This window comes from Mycteria americana, chromosome 23 (genome assembly GCF_035582795.1).
Source record: "Mycteria americana isolate JAX WOST 10 ecotype Jacksonville Zoo and Gardens chromosome 23, USCA_MyAme_1.0, whole genome shotgun sequence".
Classification (NCBI taxonomy): Eukaryota; Metazoa; Chordata; class Aves; order Ciconiiformes; family Ciconiidae; genus Mycteria; species Mycteria americana.
In genome coordinates this window covers 5,504,704-5,521,420 of record NC_134387.1, presented here as the reverse complement: position 1 = coordinate 5,521,420, position 16,717 = coordinate 5,504,704, and the positions used below count along the sequence as shown (strand labels likewise).

Below are 16,717 nucleotides of genomic sequence, written 5' to 3'. Positions count from 1 at the left end.
GGACCCCGCAGGCTGGATGGGGAGGGGGGAGCCGAGCCCTCAGGCACCCGCTCAGGGAGTAGCGGGGTTTTGGGGTGGGGAGGGCACACCCCAGACGTGCAGGCGGGGGGACAGGGAGCCCCGGCGCTGGCTGGGCCGGAGGGAGCGGTGAGGGAGGGGGTCCGGCGATTGCGGGGCGCACGGGGAGGAGGTGCAATGCGGGAAGGGGTCGCCCAGCAGCTGCAGGGTGCTGGTGGGGAAGGGCTTGCTGGACTGGGGGACGTGGAGGGGGGTGTAACAGGGGAAGGGTCTGCTGGGCGGGGGGGGGACGTAGCAAGGGAAGAGCTCGGTGGCCTTGGCGATGCAGGGAGGGGTGCAATAGGGAAAGGGTCTGCTCGACTGGGGGACGCCCAGGGGGGTGCAGGAGGGGAAGGGCTGGCCGGACTGCAGCATGTAGGAAGGGAAGTAGTAAGGGAAGGGGTCCCTAGGCTTGGGGAGGCGGGGGGGGCTGCGGTAGTGGAAGGGCTTGCTGGACTGGGGGAGGCATGGGGGGGCACAGTAGGGGAAGGGCTGGCTCGACTGCAGGGCGTACAGGGGGCTGCAGGGAAAGAGCTCGCTGGATTTGGGGATGCAGGGGGGGCTGCGGTAGAGGAAGGGCTGGCTGGACTGCAGGACGCAGGGGAAGCTGAAGTAAGTGAAGGGTTTGCTGGATTGCAGGAGGTAGGGGGGAAAGGGCTTGCTGGACTGGGGAACGCTGGGGGGGAAGGGGCGGCTAGACTGGGGGATGCTGGGGGAGAAGGGCCTGCTCGACTGGGGGATGCCCGGGCTGGGGGGGGAGAGGGGCTGGCTGGGCTGCGGGGTGCCCGGGGGGCTGGAGCCGGCGGGCCGAGGGGGCCAGGGCGTGCTGGACTGCAGGGCGTAACAGGGGAAGGGCGGGTCGGGGAACGGGGTGCACGGGGGCAAAGGCGTGGGGGGCTGCGGGGCGCAGGGGGGCGAGCTGGGCTGCAGCGCGTACCGGGGGAAGGGCGAGCCGGGCTGCAGGGTGCGGGGCGGGGGGTGCTGGGCTGCGGGGCGCAGCGGGAGAAGGCTCTGCGGGACCGCAGGCTGCGGCGAGGAGGGCTGGCGGGCTCGCAGGGGAGGGGCACCAGGGCGAGGGGCGCGGGAGGGGAAGGGTTTGGGGGTGCAGGGGGGGGGGGAAGGGGTGCGGGGAAGGAGGCGCAGGGCGCCCGCAGCCCCCGCCTCCCCGCGCGCATGCGCCAGGGCACTCACCGCCAGCCGGGGCTCCGCCGCGCCGCCCCCGCCCACCCCGCTCGCCGGCTATTGGCCACCCAGCGAGGCCAGCTGGCTTTCCATTGGTTAGTCCTGCCGCCACTTGCCTGCACGGCTGCGGGGCGGGGCTTCGCCTTAAAGGGGCCGGGCGGGGCGGGGCAAGGTTCGTGGTGCGGCGTGAGGGGTGCGCAGCCCGCGGAGGGGGCTCATTGCGCGGCGGCCGTTGCACGGTGCCGGGTGTACGGTGCCAATTGCACGGTGCCCGTTGCACCACGATGCTAATTGCACGGTGCTAATTGCACGGTGCCCGTTGCATGGTGCCCGTTGCACCACAGTGCCCATTGCACCACGGTGCTAATTGCACGGTGCCAATTGCACGGTGCCCGTTGCACCACGGTGCTAATTGCACGGTGCCAATTGCACGGTGCCCATTGCACAGTGCCCGTTGCACCACGGTGCCTATTGCACCATGGTGCTAATTGCACGGTGCCAACTGCACAGTGCCCGTTGCATGGTGCTCGTTGCACCACAGTGCCCATTGCACCACGGTGCTAATTGCACGGTGCCAATTGCATGGTGCCCGTTGCACCACGGTGCTAATTGCATGATGCCAATTGCACGGTGCCAATTGCACAGTGCCCATTGCACGGTGCCCGTTGCACCACGGTGCCTATTGCACCATGGTGCTAATTGCACGGTGCCAACGGCACGGTGCCCGTTGCACGGTGCCCGTTGCACCACAGTGCCCATTGCACCACGGTGCTAATTGCACGGTGCCAATTGCACGGTGTCTGTTGCACCACAGTGCCAGTTGCACAGTGCCAATTGCACGGTGCTAATTGCACGGTGCCCGTTGCACCACGGTGCCGATTGCACAGTGCCAATTGCATGGTGCCCCTTGCACCACGGTGCCAGTTGCACAGTGCCAATTGCACGGTGCCAATTGCACGGTGCCCGTTGCACCACGGTGCCGATTGCACGGTGCGTGGCATGCACTGCGCGGCCCCCGCTCCGTCTCCTGCGGTGCTGTGCAGCGCGCGGGGCGGCGCAGGGTGCGTGTTGCGCAGTGCGGCTGGCACAGGGCGCAGCGTGCGGGGACCCAGGCCCCGTGCACCGTCCGTGGGGCACCGTGCATGGGGGGGGCCGGCCCCGTTTCCCCCCGTTATCGTTAGGGCGGTGGAGGGCAGCTCCAGGCAACGGTCCTGGGCAGAGCAGAGCGACTCCCCTGCGCCCCGGCGCTCGGGGCACCGCGCTCCATGGACGGGGCTGTTTCTGTCCTTGGGACAGGCCTTTGGGCCGGTTGCTTTCCCACGGCAGGGCGGGACGGAGCTGCGTCGCGGGAGCCCGAACCTCTGGGCAGCGACGAGGCGCGATGTCCAGATGTTTCCCAGTTCTCTGTGAAGCTGCCGGCACAGAGACCGTGCCGAACTCATCTCACCAGTGGCCTCGGCCAGCCGCCAAGGGCTGGGAGCGCTCCGTGCCACTGGGGCGCAGTGCCAGGCCCTGTCTCTGCCACCCCACCCCATCCCCAGGCCACCGGGGCATCCCTGACCGCGGGTGGGGATGAAGGGGCCGATGCCGCACGGGAGGGAGACGCCGAAGCGGGCGCTGGTGCTGCCGGTGGCCCCGGCGTGCTGCAGACGCTTTATTCCCCGGCTGCTCTGCCCGGAGCCTCGCCGGGTGATCGCAGAGCAAAGCACCAAGCGAGAGGCGGCCGGCCCCGGCTCCCCGCAGCGTCTCGGCCGTGGCCGTGGCCGTGGCCGTGGCCGGCAGCGCTGGTTTTGTTCGAGCGTCCTCCCGGCGTGCCGCAGCCGCTTCACTTGCAGCCCCGCAGGACGCCCACGGCCTCCCGCACAGCGGAGAAGATCATGCCGTCCAGCTGCAAGGGTGCAAAGAGGGGGTCAGCACCCCGCACCCCGCACTTGGGACCCCCCCCACAGCCCCCAAACCACCACCCACCCACCTGGGCGTGGAGCTGGCGTGCGGCCCTGGGGGGGTGGGTGCTGTGGTCCCGGAGGCGGGCGGCATTCTCCGGTGAAAGGAACCGCTGCTCCACGCTGATGGTACCGGTGAGGGTCTGCACCTGCCCGTGGCACAGCGGTGTCAGGGGCCGGGGCTCGGCCGTGCCTCAGTTTCCCCAGGGGGCTTCGGCACAGTCGCACCCCAAATAGCTGCCCTCAGGGGGATTGCAGAGCCGCCTACCTGGTGGGGAGCCCCGGCGGGGACCAGCACCGCGTCCCCCAGGAACTGGAGGAGGGTCCAGCCGCTCACCCCGCACTCTTCGTGCAGCCGCCTCCGCAGCGAGAGGTCCAGGTAGCGGCTGGGGGGCTCCGCCACAGCAGCCCCCTCCTGCCCTTGGTCCTCGCACGCCTGCGGGGGGCCGGGGGTGAGCGGAGCTGGGGGCCGGGGGGGGCCAGGGCTGCACCGGGGGGGTGATGGCACCCACCTTCTGCAAGAAGTCTTGGATGCGGCCAGCATCCTCAGCGCGGAAGATGTGCCACAGGGCACCAGGCCGGCTGCCGGCATCCCGGAGCCGCTCCTTCAGCGGCGCATCCACGCCATCAGCGTCGGCTTGCAGGAGCAGGTCTGGGGACAGAGGGGTGCTCAGGGGGGGGCCGGGGTGGGGGGCTGGGGTGGGGGGACCCCCCCCCCACGTGCTCGCCCTACCCTGTCGTGCCGCCGGCTGCTCAGGCAGCCGTGCCGCGGCGTGCACCAGGACGCTGATGGAGTCGGCTGCTTCCACCGTCAGGTTTTTGGTCCCGATGGTCCGGTCCCGGGGACGGACGCCTGCAAGCGGGAGCAGGGCGGTGGGCAAAGGGCGAGCACTGTCATGGGTGGGGGGAGCCCAGCTCGCCCCCCCCACCCCGGGCACCGCGGCGCTGCCGGGTGGCACTCACCGTAAGCCACGCAGATGCGTGGGCGCAGCCAGCGCCGGCCCCGCTGGCCCCGCAGGTAGGTGGCCAGGTTGAGGCGGCCAGTGGGCCCGCAGTACTCTGGCAGCGGCAGGCTGGCGCTCAGGTTGGCGGCCCTGCGGCACAGGCACGGTGCTCGAGGCCGGGGCACCGGGTACCGACACTGGCAGAGCCGCCCTCGCTGCCCCCGGCCCTGCTCGCTGCATCCCGCACCGGGACGCATCCCGCAAGGGGAGCGGGTGCCGGGCTGCCGGGGAGGGGGGAACCCACCCCGCTGAAGCCTCTGCTGTCACCTACCGGCACAGGTCCGTGTCCCCAAAGCCACTCTCCAGCTTCAGCAGGTCCCCACCGCCCTGCTCCGGCTCTGGGGATGCTGCGGGACGGAACATGGCATCACACACGGGGATGCTGGCATCGTGCCGCCGGGCACCTCCCGGGGAGGGAGGGAGGGATGCGCAGGCTGGCTTGCCCACCCCCTTACAACCCGAAATCGCACTTGGGACCCCCACAAACTCATTGCACGCTTACTCGCGCTGGCAGCGAAGCCATCCCAAAACTCCTGGCTGCTCATCCTGAGGCGGCTCGCCGGTGCCCGCAGGTTCACCACCTCCACCGCCTGCTCCCCCCGGGCTGGGCACAAGGACTCCGGCCCCCACAGCCGCCCCTCCAGCCTCTTCTGCAGCCCCGAGACAAGGACGGGCTGCCGGGGCAGCCGGGGCTCAGCGAGGGCCGGGGGAGCTGGCGGGGGGCGGGGGGGGGGTCCGCGGTGCCGCCACGCATCCCTGGGGAGTGGGGGGCTTACCTGGCCCTGCCGCCAGTGCTCCTGGAAGAGCTTGTAGTTGCTGGCGTGGCCGGGGTCGTGCAGCCAGAGCAGCCCGCTGGGTGCCAGGATGCAGTGGGAGGCAGGGGGGCCGGAGGGACCGGGGGGACCGGGGGGGCTTGGGGGGGTCAGCTCGGCCCCCGCCTGCCTCTCCTGGATCTTCCTCTCCACCACACGAGCGATGATGCTGTCCAGGATGCTGGTCAAGTGGTTGTCCTGGGGGGGGGGGGGGGGGGGGGAGGATGCAAGAGGGGAGCCCCATCAGCCCACCCCGGCCCCCCCCAGCCCTGCCGAGGGGTGTGGGGGGGACATCACGGGGCAGGGTGTCCTGCCCGCCCCGGGACTCACGCTGGGCAAGGCGGGCGAGACGGGGGCGAAGGCCATGCGCACCCCGTCCTGCCCCAGGCACAGCTTGACGGCGGTGGAGGCGAGGAGGTCGCAGAGGGTGGTGGTCTGCACGGCCCCCCGGGGCGGCGGCTGCCCCGGCGATGGGGGCCCCCCCTCGGGGCTCTCTGCTCGGGGGGGGGGGGGGAAAGGGGTCAGGGCTGCCCGTGCCCTCCTCCGCCTCTCGCCCCCCACCCAGCACCCCGTAGGGGATGCGGTGCAGCACCCCTGACCCCCCCGGAGCGGGGCTCTCCCCGCAGCGGGGGGGCTGCAGCCGGCCCTACCTTCCTTGATGGCCCGGGAGGTGTCGGCTTGGCCATCGCTGCTGGGTGGGAGGGGGGGCACCGCAGACCCCGGCAGCTCCTGAAACACCCCGGTCCATGCGGGCATCCGGAGGGGAGCCACGTCCCCCTGTCCCCAGGGCTGGTCCCCTCCCTGGCATCATGCACACACCCCCCCACGCCCCCGCGCCCAAGGCACCCTTTTGCAGGGGTTGGGGTGCCCCTGCACCCCTTCTTCCCCCCCCACCCACAGCCCCCCTGTACCTGCCTGCTCCCCGGGGGCTCGGCCGGGCTCTGCTCCGCAGCCCCCTCCTTGCAGGGACAGCGCGACTCGATGCCGAACTTGGCCCGGACCTCGTGCAGCAGCTTCCAGAGCCGGGTCAGGACTGGGGACAGATGGGGACGGGCGGGTGAGCCCTGGGCAGCGGGCAGGGGGGGGTCCTGGGGCTGGGGGGGGGGACACACTCACCACGGGTAGGGACGAACTGCGTGGGGACGAGGGACGCGACGTGGTGGTCTTGCCCAGGGATGCACTCGGGCGGCCGCGCCGGACCCTCTGCGTCAGAGAGAGGATGCGTTCGTCCCCGCCAAGCCCCCGCGGGGCTGACACCCCCTTTGCAAGCCCCCCAAATCCCCATACCGCGGCCATCAGCCTCTCTCCTGCTGCGGTGGCAGTTGGGGCACAGCTGGAAGCCACATCTGGCGCAGCTCCAGTGGGAGTTGAAGAAGCTGCGCTGGCAGGCGTCGCAGAGCCGGGGGGCTCCTTCCCCCCGCCTCCAGGCCGTCACCCCTGCGGGAAACACAGCCCTCAGCCTCCCCGGTGTCCCCAGCGTCGCCCCCCGCCCCGGTCCCCACTTACCCTCGGACCCACTGGGGGCTCCCGGCCACGTGTCCCCGTCCCTGCGGACAGCCTCGCAGAAGGGGTCCCCCAGGACCCCCAGCAGGTACTTGGCCAGGCAGAGGCTGCTGCCCGTGCTCCTGCTCCCTCGCTCGGGGCCAGCTGCCTCCAGCCGCCGCGTCTCCCCCTCCGCCTCCCCCAGCGTGCAGAAGCCGTCGACGCTCAGCTCCCCGCCGTCCCCAAAAGCAAACCTGCAGGAGAGAGGGGACGGGAGGGGATGCTCCGAAGCAGGGTGACAGGAGAAGATGCTCCAAAGTGGGGTGACAGGAGGGGATGTTCTAAAGCAGGACGATGGGACAGGATGCTGCGACGCAAGGTGATGGGAGAGGATGCTCCGTCCGTCCCGACATGGGCTGCCGGGAGCCTCCTGCCCTGGGCAGGGCTCCGAGCTCTCCAGGAGCCCCAGGCTCACCTGCGGAAGTGCAGCAGTCTGCAGGTGCTCTCAGGGGGATCTTCCTCCTCCTCCTCCTCACCCTGGGGGTCCCCCACGGCCCGGGCGGCGCAGGCACAGCACCGTGGGATGCTCTCGGGCAGGGCAGTGCAGGGCACGCTCTGCAGGCACCACGGCTCCCGTGGCTCCGGGCCGGCAAGGCTGGACGGGTCTGGGGGAGACGGGAGGTGTTTTGGGACACCGTGCATGGGGACACACCAGCCAGGAGGGACTTGGCACGCCGCGGTGGGGGCTGGAAACTGGGCCAGAAAGTAGGGCTGGAAAGTAGGGCTGGAGATCTGCAGGTCAGGGCTGAGATGCTGGCACCTCCCCAAGCAGGGCTCCGACCCAGCGACGGTGCTTGCCGGCCCCCCCAGGCATCACACCTGGGGATGCCGCGCTGCCCCAAAGGGGCATTTCTCTCAATCCCCACCCTGGGAGCCGATGCCAGACCCAGCCGTGCCAGGAAAAACCCAAGCGCAGCAGGTTTCCCAGCCCTCACGTGTTAACGGTTCGTGTCGGGGGTGCTGGGAACCAGGATGCAAAATTTCCCCGGGGATCGGGTGCTGCCACTGCCCTCTCCCTGGACCCACCGTGCACCCCGCCGCCTTACCTCCCTCTCCCAGCTCCATCCTCCTCTCCTCCGCGTCCCCTCCGCTCTCCACGCCATCACCTGGGCACGCCACGACCACGTGCTCGCTGGCCTTCGTGCCCCTCTTGGCCGCCCCGGCACCCTCGCCGGCAGCGCGGGCTCCGTCAGCGGTGCCGTGCGGGCGCTTGGCCGAGCGCTTGCCCTCACCGGCTGGCTCGAGGCCACCGTCCCGCCGGGGAGCCTTGCAGCACGGCAGCGACTGCTCCGAGTGCCGCGTCAGCCACGTCTTCTTCAGCTTGGTGTGGTTGCTGGGTGGGCATGGAAAACGGCCCCCAGGGATGCCCAGGGTGGGCTCGAAGGGGCCGAGCACCCCACAGCTCACCCCCGGGCACCCATCGCAGCCTGGCGTGGTGCAGAGGCAAGCCGGGGGCGGCTCCGGCTTGGCAAGGGCCGGCGGGTAGTGCCTGTCCGTGAGCGGAGGCGACGGGTCGGGCTCCCCCCGTCCCGGTGGCGAGCCGGGCTGGAGGCTTTGGTATGCCAGGCGCTCGTCTTTGGGCTCGGAGGGCTGGCCTGGCCCCGGCTCCGGGGGGAAATCGGCGGCATGGGGCTGTGTGCCCACCCAGGGGCCCCCGCAGCCCCCCGCTGTGCCGGGCTGCAGGAAGAAGAGGGGGTGGCTGGCACGGGGGGGAGGCGTGCAGGCGTGGGGAGCGGGCACTGCCGAGCCGCCCCCCGCTCGGCCATCTCTCCACGGGGCTCCCGGCAGCTCCGGCACCGCCGGCTCCCCCTCTCCATCTCCATCCTGCCCCGCCTGGCCCTTGCCCAGCAGCTGTGATGGCGCTTGGTCCTTGGCCGGGGGCTGGAAGCCGGGCTCTTTCTTCGGGTAAAACTCCTGGAGGGGAGCAGAGGGGCTGTCAGGGCTGGCGTCACCCCAGATGTGGGTCCCCGTCCCTGTCTCCGTCACCCACATCATTGGCAGGTGGTGATGGGGACCATCCCGTGACCCTGCCTCAGTTTCCCCCACCACCCTCCTGAGCTGGGCAGCTGCCCGGTGCTTCCCAGCCCCGGACGGCCGAGCCTGGGGGGTGCCTGCGTCGCCTCTGCCCGCGTGGGAAAGGAATGGGGAGCCGCGGCGGCGCGGGGCGCGACGGGCGCACCCACGGGCTGGCAGCCCTGCCTCCCGCCGCCTCCGTGCCGTGGCTCCTGCCGCCGTGACTCAGCCCGGGGACTTGCATCACGCCGCAGGGCTGCTCCAGGGAGGAGAGCATCATCCCCCCCCCCAGGATCGCATCGCCTCATCCCTCGGGGTGCTGGGAGCCCCCTGCCACCGCGCTGCCGCCCCGCCGAGCTGCAGGAGCGAGCGGGGGGGGGGGGGGGGGCTGCATCCCGCTCGGGGGCCACCGACACCGGGTGCAGCCCGGCCCTGCCCTGGGCGCGGGTGCCAGCATCGCCTTTCGCAACCCACCGCTCCCAGCAAAATTCAGCTGAGGCCGGCGCCCGCTGTCACCCAGGGGAGCCGGGGTGCACCCGGGGGCTGAGCCCCAAGCATCCCCTCTCCGGAGCCAGGCTGCGGGAGCCAGAGCCGTGCCGCCACCGGAGCCAGGCGCCAGCGCGGCTATCCGGGGTTGCCTACCTTGTTCCCTGAGCTGGAGCAGTCGTCGAAGGGGGCCAAAGTCGTCTTGCACCTTGGCGGGAGCCCCACGTAGAGGGGCTGGCCCCAGGCGGGCGGGTAGGAGCCCAGGTGCCAGTCCACGCCGGTGAAGCGCCCGTCACCCATCGTCCCCGGTCCCTCCGGCCCCCCGCCGCCAAATGGGGGGTCAGCCGGGGGCCCGGTGGGCAGCAGCGAGGACAGGAGGAAGGGGCTGTGCTTGGCGTCCACGAGGAAGGGGCAGTGGCGGAAAGCCAGGGGGTCACCGTCCCCGTCCCCCGCAGCGGCGCGGGGCTTGTCGGCAGTGCCGGGGTGCTGGCCGTCCAGCCCCGGGAAGGGCAGGGGGTAGCGGTGGTACGTGTGGCTGTAGAGGGCCAGGGGGGCCAGCACGGCCTCAGCCCACCGTGGCCCTGGGCGCTCCTTGCCGGGCTCAGCCCAGCCCGCCTTGGGTTGCCCGTTCCTGGGCGGCAGCAGCAGCGGGAGCTCGGCTCCGTCCTTGGGGCGGCACAGGGCGTCCCGCAGGCACGGCGGGGCCGGCGGGTAGAGGCAGCCCAGCCGGCCGCCGGCGAGCTCCCGGCCTGGCCCCAAGCATCTCTCGGAGCCCCTCCAGGGACACCCCTTCTCCGTGCCGTAGCTCAGCTTGCCGGGCTCCTGGTAGCCCGGGAGTCCCAGCTTGGCGGCGGTGCTCTGGGGCAGGACCGCCCCGCTGCTCTCCATCCCCCGAGCGTCCTGCGGTGCCTCCTGGGCTCTCCTCCACCGTGGCGGGGTCTCCCCCATCCTCGTGTCGCTGGCCATGCTGCTCTGCCGCTCATGTGGTGCTCAGCGCCGTCCCGGGCTGGCCGGATCCTGCAGGCAGGGAATGAGGCATCAGCAGGGCACGCCGAGCCGCACCGAACCCTGCCCAAACGCTGCCAGGGCAGCCGTGCGCGGGTTGCAATGGGGGAAACTGAGGCACGGGGTGAGGTTGGTGCTGGGGGGGGCTGCTTTTAACCCCCCAGCTCCATCCCCCCATGCTAGATGGGAGGCTCCCCGGCCCAGCGAGGGGATCCCAGGGTCCCATGCCACGGTGGGATGCACGATCTGGGAGGGCACGTGGCTGGAGTGTGGGTCCCCACCCCATCCCATCCCATCCCATCCCATCCCATCCCATCCCATCCCATCCCATCCCTCCTGCGCCCAGCCCAGTGGGGCTGGCGGCCGGGACGCACCTCGTGCCCACCCGTCCCTCCGCACCCAGCCTGGCCCCGCGCCCGGCCGCTGGCACCCAGCGTGGGGAGGCCTTGCCCCGCACAGGTATTCGCCTCCGGCCAGGGCTGGGCTGCGCTTCCCAGGAGGGCTTGCAGCAAGGGGGGGAGCTCCCAGCTCCCAGAGGCCCCTCCTGGTAGAAATGCCTGGGGAGATTTGCTGGATTAACACTCCTCTGGGACCCAGGCCACACGCAGACACGGGGTTCGGAGCCAGTCCTCGCAGCAGCCAGCGATCGCATCCCTTCCCGGCGGAGCAAACGCCACCCCTTGCCCTCCTGCCCTCCCTGCCTGGCAGCCAGAGGAGCCGAGGAGGACAGGCATGGGTCCCCTGCTCCGGGGTGGGACAGAGCCACCTCCATGGCCGAGCGGGCAGCCGGGATGGGGACAGGCACCGGAGTGTGGGACGGGAGGAGTGTGTGTCCCCAGAGCTGCCTGTCCCCACCACGTCCCCTGCCCAGGGGAGGTCAAAGTCCCCGTTCCCACGCTGCTGCCCAAGCCCCGGCTCGGGAAGCACCCTGAGGCACCCTGCCCAGGCAGGGGCACCCTGAGCCCACCCACCCTGTCCCTCCAGGGTGCAGGACCCAGACGGGCTCTCCCATCCAGCCCCGCACCGGGAAGATGCTCCCAGCACAGCTCCCTCCCGGTCCCCTGAGGCCACCCTGCCGCACACCGTCCCCGGGGTCCCCCCAGCCCCCCCCCCCCCCCCGGCTCGCCGGGGCGGCTTTGTCCCCTGCCCTTCATCCCATCCGGAGCACAAGAAGCCGGTCCCGCAGCTCAGAGAGCGTCCCCACCGTCCCACAGCACAGCCAGCTACCTGGAGGGTCCATTGGGGACCCCGCCGCCTGCCCTGCAGCGGCGAGGACGAGCGGGCGTCTCCGCCAGCGGCACCGGGTCCTGGAGAGGCAAAGCCGGGCGGGTGGGAGCACCTAGACCCACAGGCTGAAGGGGTCCGGCTCCGGGATCTGGAGGAGGCAGAAAGCCGCCCGGGCAGCCCTGGGGACGTTCTTCTCCGAGTGCTGGAGCTGGAGTTTTTGATCCATTGGGGTGGGGGGGTCCGTGTTCCTCCTGCCTATTGTCCTACGAGCAGGGGCTCCCGGCGTGCTGGGGGGTCAGGGAGAGGGGCACCCAGGGGAGCGGCGGCGGCAGCGAGCAGGACCTTCCCCCGGCTCTAGGCAGCCTTGAGCATCTTGGGGCGAGCGACGGCAGGACGAGGCAGCGGCGGTGGCTCTGCTACCCGTGAGCGTGCAGCCTCCGCCGGCTCTACAGCGACTGGGCGGGTGGGTGGGCGAGCTGCTGGGCTTGCTGACGCCCAGGAACCGGTGCGGTGCCGGCAGCACCGCCCAGCCTCGCGGGCACCGGCGCAGGCAGCGGCGGCCGTGCCAAGGCGGGCAGGTGTGCTCTGCTCCGCGCAAAGAAAGCGCCCTTTGTTCGGCAACGTGGCCGAGCCGCCCCGACACTGATGAAAGACGCCGGCCGCCCGCTCCGGGCGAAACTGGAGTGGGAGAAACACCGGGATGGGCCAAGCGCCGTGGCCCTGGTGCCGGGGGGGGGGGGCTGGTGGTGGCAAGTCTGGCACGGAGCACGTGGCCACCCCATGGGCTGCGAGTCCCGGAGGCTCACGGCCCCCCCCCAGTTTTGCCCGAACGGTAAGGATCTGGCCTCAACCCACGCTGCCACTTTGCCCATGCAACAGTCCGGGGTTGCCCTGTCTTGCAGCTGAGCCTTGTCCCCCTGCCGCCATCCTTCCTCCAGCTGCCTGGGATGAAGGCAGAGCTCCTCTGCCTCACCTCCTGCCTGCAGAGCCCGCGACAGCCGGGCAGGAAGGGCAGGGTGCAATCCAGGGGTGCCGAGGGGCTAAGACGGAGCGTGAGGCTGCTACGGCAGCATCCCGATGCCGCTGCCTGCCGAGGGCTCGGGAGTACCTGGGGCCGTTTAAACCCCTACTCCGCAGCCCACCGGGCTTGCCCACATCCCAGCCGTGCCCCGCAGCCCACCGGGCAAGAGCCGGCACCCAGCACCCTGCCAGTGCTCGCACAGCATCCCCCCCGCGCACCCCCCCTCCCAGCACCGGTACCTCCCAGCAGCAAGACCCCAAACCCACCAGCTCCCATTGCCCGCTCCCGGGGGCGATGCTCCAGCCGGGTGCACGGGGCAGTGGTCCCAGGGGAGCAGGTCAAGTGGGTCCCCGAGGTGGGCACCCCATTTCTGGGCTGCCGGCAAGGGACTCGGGTGGGGGGGGGGTGGGGGGGAGGCTGGTGCCAGCAGCGCCGGGTGGGTTTACGTAACGTGCGTGTGTCCCAGGGACGCCCTGCGCGCAGCTCGCACGCCTTACGTAAACCGCGGCCGCTCCGCACAGCCTCCCCCGGCACGGCTCGGCTCAGCACGGCACCGGGGGGCTGGCGGGGCCAGGGGTGCGGGGCGATGGGGTGAAGGCAGGCCGTGGCCTGCGTGAGCAGAGCAGCGTGATTAACATCAGACCGTGGGCTTCGGTACAGCTCGGCAGCTGCCGTGCGGTCTGGCCCCGCTGGGAGCGAGGAGCCGTGCTTAACCCTCGCTGGCCTGGGCACGGCCGCGGCTCGGGGCACCGGGTGTCACCAGGGTCCCTTTGCAATGCCAGCGGGCATCCGGCAGTCCCCAGCATGGGTGAACCCGTAGCGGGATCCCCTCCGATCCCGCTCGCCGCGGAGGGAAGGTTTCGGGGGGCTGCGGCACCTGGCTGCTGCTCGCTGCACCCGCTGGGTGCCAGGGAACAGGGAGGGGACCCAGACAGGGCTCGGGGCGTGGGCGAGCCCGCGCCTTCCCGGGATGAGAAGGTGCTGAAAGACGAAGTCTCTTCCCGTTCCCTCCCTCTGCTCCCCAGGGATGATGGCTCCGGTGAGGCTGGGGGGGAGCTGGCAGGCGGGAGGGACCCTGGGAAGGGTCTGCAGCATCCTGGCACGGCCGGATGGGTCAGCGGATGCCCACGGCCAGCGGGACCATTGCGGTAGTGCCGAGGGAGCAACCGCGGAGGGGGCGGGTGGGGAGAGGGACGGACACGCCACCCGGATGCTGGCAAGCCCCAAGAAGGGGACCACGAGCAGCCCTTGCTGGGGCAGGGCAAGGAGCAGGGGGATGCTGGAGGGACGGGAGGGAATTTCCCATCCTGCACTGGGACAGCATCTCTGGGCGCCGCGTCCTCCCTTGCGCCCCGCTGCCCTCGGCTCCCAGCCACGGCAGGGCTGCTCCTACCGTGCCGGGGAGCCCGAGGCCCTCGCGAAGCCTCCCCAGGGCCAGCAGAGCCCTCGCGGGGCAGCCACGCTGCCGGCAAGCTCTTCTGGGGCTTGGCCACCGTCCCACCCCAGCCCCAGGAGCGGGCTCCATGCCTGCCTCCCGCGGCACAGCGGCTCCGGATGGGGTTCCTCCGCTCCCTGCCTGTCCCGGCACGACCCGCGGAGGGTCCCCGAGGGCAATCTGGGGGGATCGGGGTTTGGCTTGAGTTTTGCCAGCTCAGGCTTTGCTGGGAGAGAAAACCCCCGGGGCGGAGGGGGGGGGGGGGGGGGAGCTCTGCCTTGGTGGCTTGGCACAGCCGGCCCCAGAGCTCCAATCTCCCTGGTTTTTCCCTTAAATCAGAGCGCAAGCAGAGGGACTGCGAACACCCACGAGCCAAGCGCTGGCCAGAAAGACGCCGCAGGAGGCCGGAAGCGCCCGAATTAGAAACCTTGGCATCCCTGCCCCGCTTGACACCAGAGGATGAGGAGACACTGCAAGGACGCGGGTTCAAGGGACACCGTCCCTGCGGTGTCCCCTGGGACCACGGGGGGATGCGTGGCCGTGCGGGGCAGGGGGCTCCTGGGATGCTCCAGCAGTGGGGAGGGGGACGGACGGGGGTCCCGGTGCAAGAGGCTCGCTGGTACCCCAACAGCCCCTCTCTGCGCTGATGCTCCAGCAGCGCAGGCAGCAGAGGAGCCTGCCAGCCCTGCCCCAGTGCCCACGTCCCCTGCCCGGGCCAGCTCCAGGGACCCTGGGCAAGGGCTCCGCGGCCCCCGGACCCGCAAGCCACCTCCGGCTGGGAAAGCAGCCTGAAATCCAGCCTTTTTCTCATGTAAAATGGACACAGCCTGCCCCTTCTCTGGCTTGCCCAGAACCCCCTCCGGCTCCCTCTGCATCCACAGAGCCCCAGCCCTCCTTCCTCCTCCTCCTCCTCCTCCTCCTTCGTCCTCCTCCCAGCCCTGGCACTGAGCCCGGCACGCACCTACCTGCCTCCACCGCAGCGCAGGTGAGGAAGACGAGGGCGCAGGCAGAGGAAGGCAGCCCCGTTCCCCCCCTGCCCAGCACCGGGCGCGATGGCCGCGAGAGCTTTCGCTAATCTGCACCCGGTGCTTAAAAAAAAAAAAAAAAAAAAAAACAAGGAAAAAAAAAAAAAACCCCCACGTCAAACCTTCAGGAGTCTGGAGGCTGCGGCTGAGCGGAGGGCACGGGAGGACACTCACTCCCACACGAGCAGCTTTCTGGGAATTAGGGCCACAGCCCAACTGCTCTGGCAGCCTGTGCTCCCCTCCAGCCCTGGCTGCCGGTACGGCATGGCCTGGGCAGCCGCCCCACCGGTACGGCCCCGCCGCCGCAGGGTCGGACGCTGCTCCCAGCCCTAATCTCCCGCTTTCCCCTGGGGAGGTGAGTAAGCACGGCTAATCCCGCTCGCTTCGCTGCCGGGGAGAGACGAGCCGCTTCCCCAAGCGGGGGGCTGCACCCCGACACCCCCTGCCCTTCCTACCCCCCCGCAGAGGGGAGCGCAGCACGGGTCACCCCTTCCCCGGGCAGCTCTCGGATGCTGCAAGCCCTCAAGGTGAAGGCTGGGACGGGGCAAGGAGACGGAGGCGGCGAGGCAGCTTGTCCCCATCAGGAGGGACCGACCGTGGAGAGGGGACCGGGGGACGTCGCAGCGGCCCGCAGCCGACCCACCTTTGCCGGTGTCCCCCGTGCCCGCAGCCGCGTGCCAGCCCCGCGGACGGCGAGGGGGATGCTCAGGGGGACGCAGGACCCGGTGATGGACGGTGCTAGATGCTCCCTTCCCCGCATCCCTCCTTCCCATCCGGGGGAGGACAGGCAGGACAAGCCGTCCCGGCGAGCCCCAGTGGCGCGGGGGCACAGCACCCATCCCGTGCCACCCCCTCAGCTCCCCGCCACCCGCCCGGGACTCCTGTTTACCCAGCCCAGCGCCAGCAACCGGCTTCAAATACCTTGATGTAATTAAAAGCTCACCCCCGAGGCCAAAGGCTTAGGACGGCAGCCAGGGACACCGGCAGCCCTCTGCCACCTGCGCGCCGGAGAGGCAGGGCAGGCAGCTGCCTGCTGCCCGCGCGCCCAGGTCCCAGCAGCACCTACCTGGGAGCAGCCGGGGTCTCCAGCCCTCAGCCCTCAGCCCGGGCCCCTCTTCTGCCCCCGCCGCGTTCCCGGGGTGCCCCGCTGCCGGCCAGCCATGGCCACGGGCGGGCTGGCACCGGGCGGGCGATGGGGCAGCGCGGCTCCTGGCGCGGGGAAAAAGAGAGTCACGAAGGACGGGCAGCCCCCGGCCCAGTTCCTTTTGCCAGAGCAAGGCAGCGCCTCGGTTTCCCTCGATGGCTCGGCGATGCTGCGTAGTCCCCGGAGCGGGGTCCCCAAAATCCCCAGGAAAAAGCCCCCGGTGTCACGGCAGGGACGTGGCTCCGGCCCTGGGACGCGGGGCCGGAATCGTCCTCGATGCCAGCGCGGGCAGGACCAGGCTGTGGACGGGGCTGGCTGGGGACAGACGGGTCCCTGGGGGGACAGGCGGCTGCGGGGGGGGGGGGGGAATGCAGCATTCCTTCAGCCATGTCCTCCCACACTCCCTTCACCTCGAACGCTCCTTCCCCGGCCCCCCCTGCCACCGCGCTTCCCACCCGCCATCCTCTTCCTCGCCATCCTCTTCCTCACCAGTGGGGTGATGGCGGCCCGGGGGCAAGTGTGCGTTTGAGGACACAATGGGGGGGGGGGGGGGGAATGCAAGAGAGGTGCTGTGTGTCCCCCCAGCATGGGGGACGAAGCTCTTACCTTGCCCGGCGGCAACGGGGGGGCTTTCAGCCCCTGCCCGGCCGAGCCCCCTGCCCGCGGGCAGCGCGCTGCCTGCAGCTCCGCATCCTGCCTCCTTGCCCTCTGCGGCGGGAGGCAGCAGAAAGCTCCCGGGGCTGCCAGAAAAGAGGCTGCATTTAAACAACAGACATAATTATGCTTTTGATACCGTCTGCTAAAAATACAGCGCTGTGCCG

The 16,717-nt window shown here is 71.0% G+C and overlaps 3 protein-coding genes across 3 annotated transcripts; all 3 read right to left on the bottom strand.

Annotated features, from left to right (window-relative positions):
* Positions 1-51: 51 nt before the first annotated feature.
* LOC142420079 (uncharacterized) lies at positions 52-15,018 on the bottom strand. The gene is made up of 3 exons (XM_075523577.1): positions 15,014-15,018; positions 14,908-14,925; positions 52-1,135 (listed from the first exon to the last, which is right to left on the bottom strand). The coding sequence occupies exons 1-3, from the start codon at positions 15,016-15,018 to the stop codon at positions 52-54; spliced, it is 1,107 nt and encodes a 368-aa protein (XP_075379692.1).
* Positions 3,352-8,031, bottom strand: HR (HR lysine demethylase and nuclear receptor corepressor; the record flags this gene model as incomplete). The annotated part of the gene is made up of 15 exons (XM_075523403.1): positions 3,352-3,618; positions 3,695-3,834; positions 3,916-4,035; positions 4,146-4,276; positions 4,458-4,533; positions 4,689-4,860; positions 4,963-5,196; positions 5,329-5,492; positions 5,649-5,727; positions 5,910-6,031; positions 6,115-6,201; positions 6,286-6,435; positions 6,505-6,734; positions 6,956-7,145; positions 7,587-8,031. Coding segments are annotated over 15 exons (2,607 nt in total), but the record flags the coding sequence as incomplete, so codon positions are not given.
* Positions 9,385-10,005, bottom strand: LOC142419970 (uncharacterized; the record flags this gene model as incomplete). Its single annotated transcript, XM_075523402.1, has 1 exon — positions 9,385-10,005. A coding segment is annotated over exon 1 (621 nt), but the record flags the coding sequence as incomplete, so codon positions are not given.
* Positions 15,019-16,717: the final 1,699 nt, after the last annotated feature.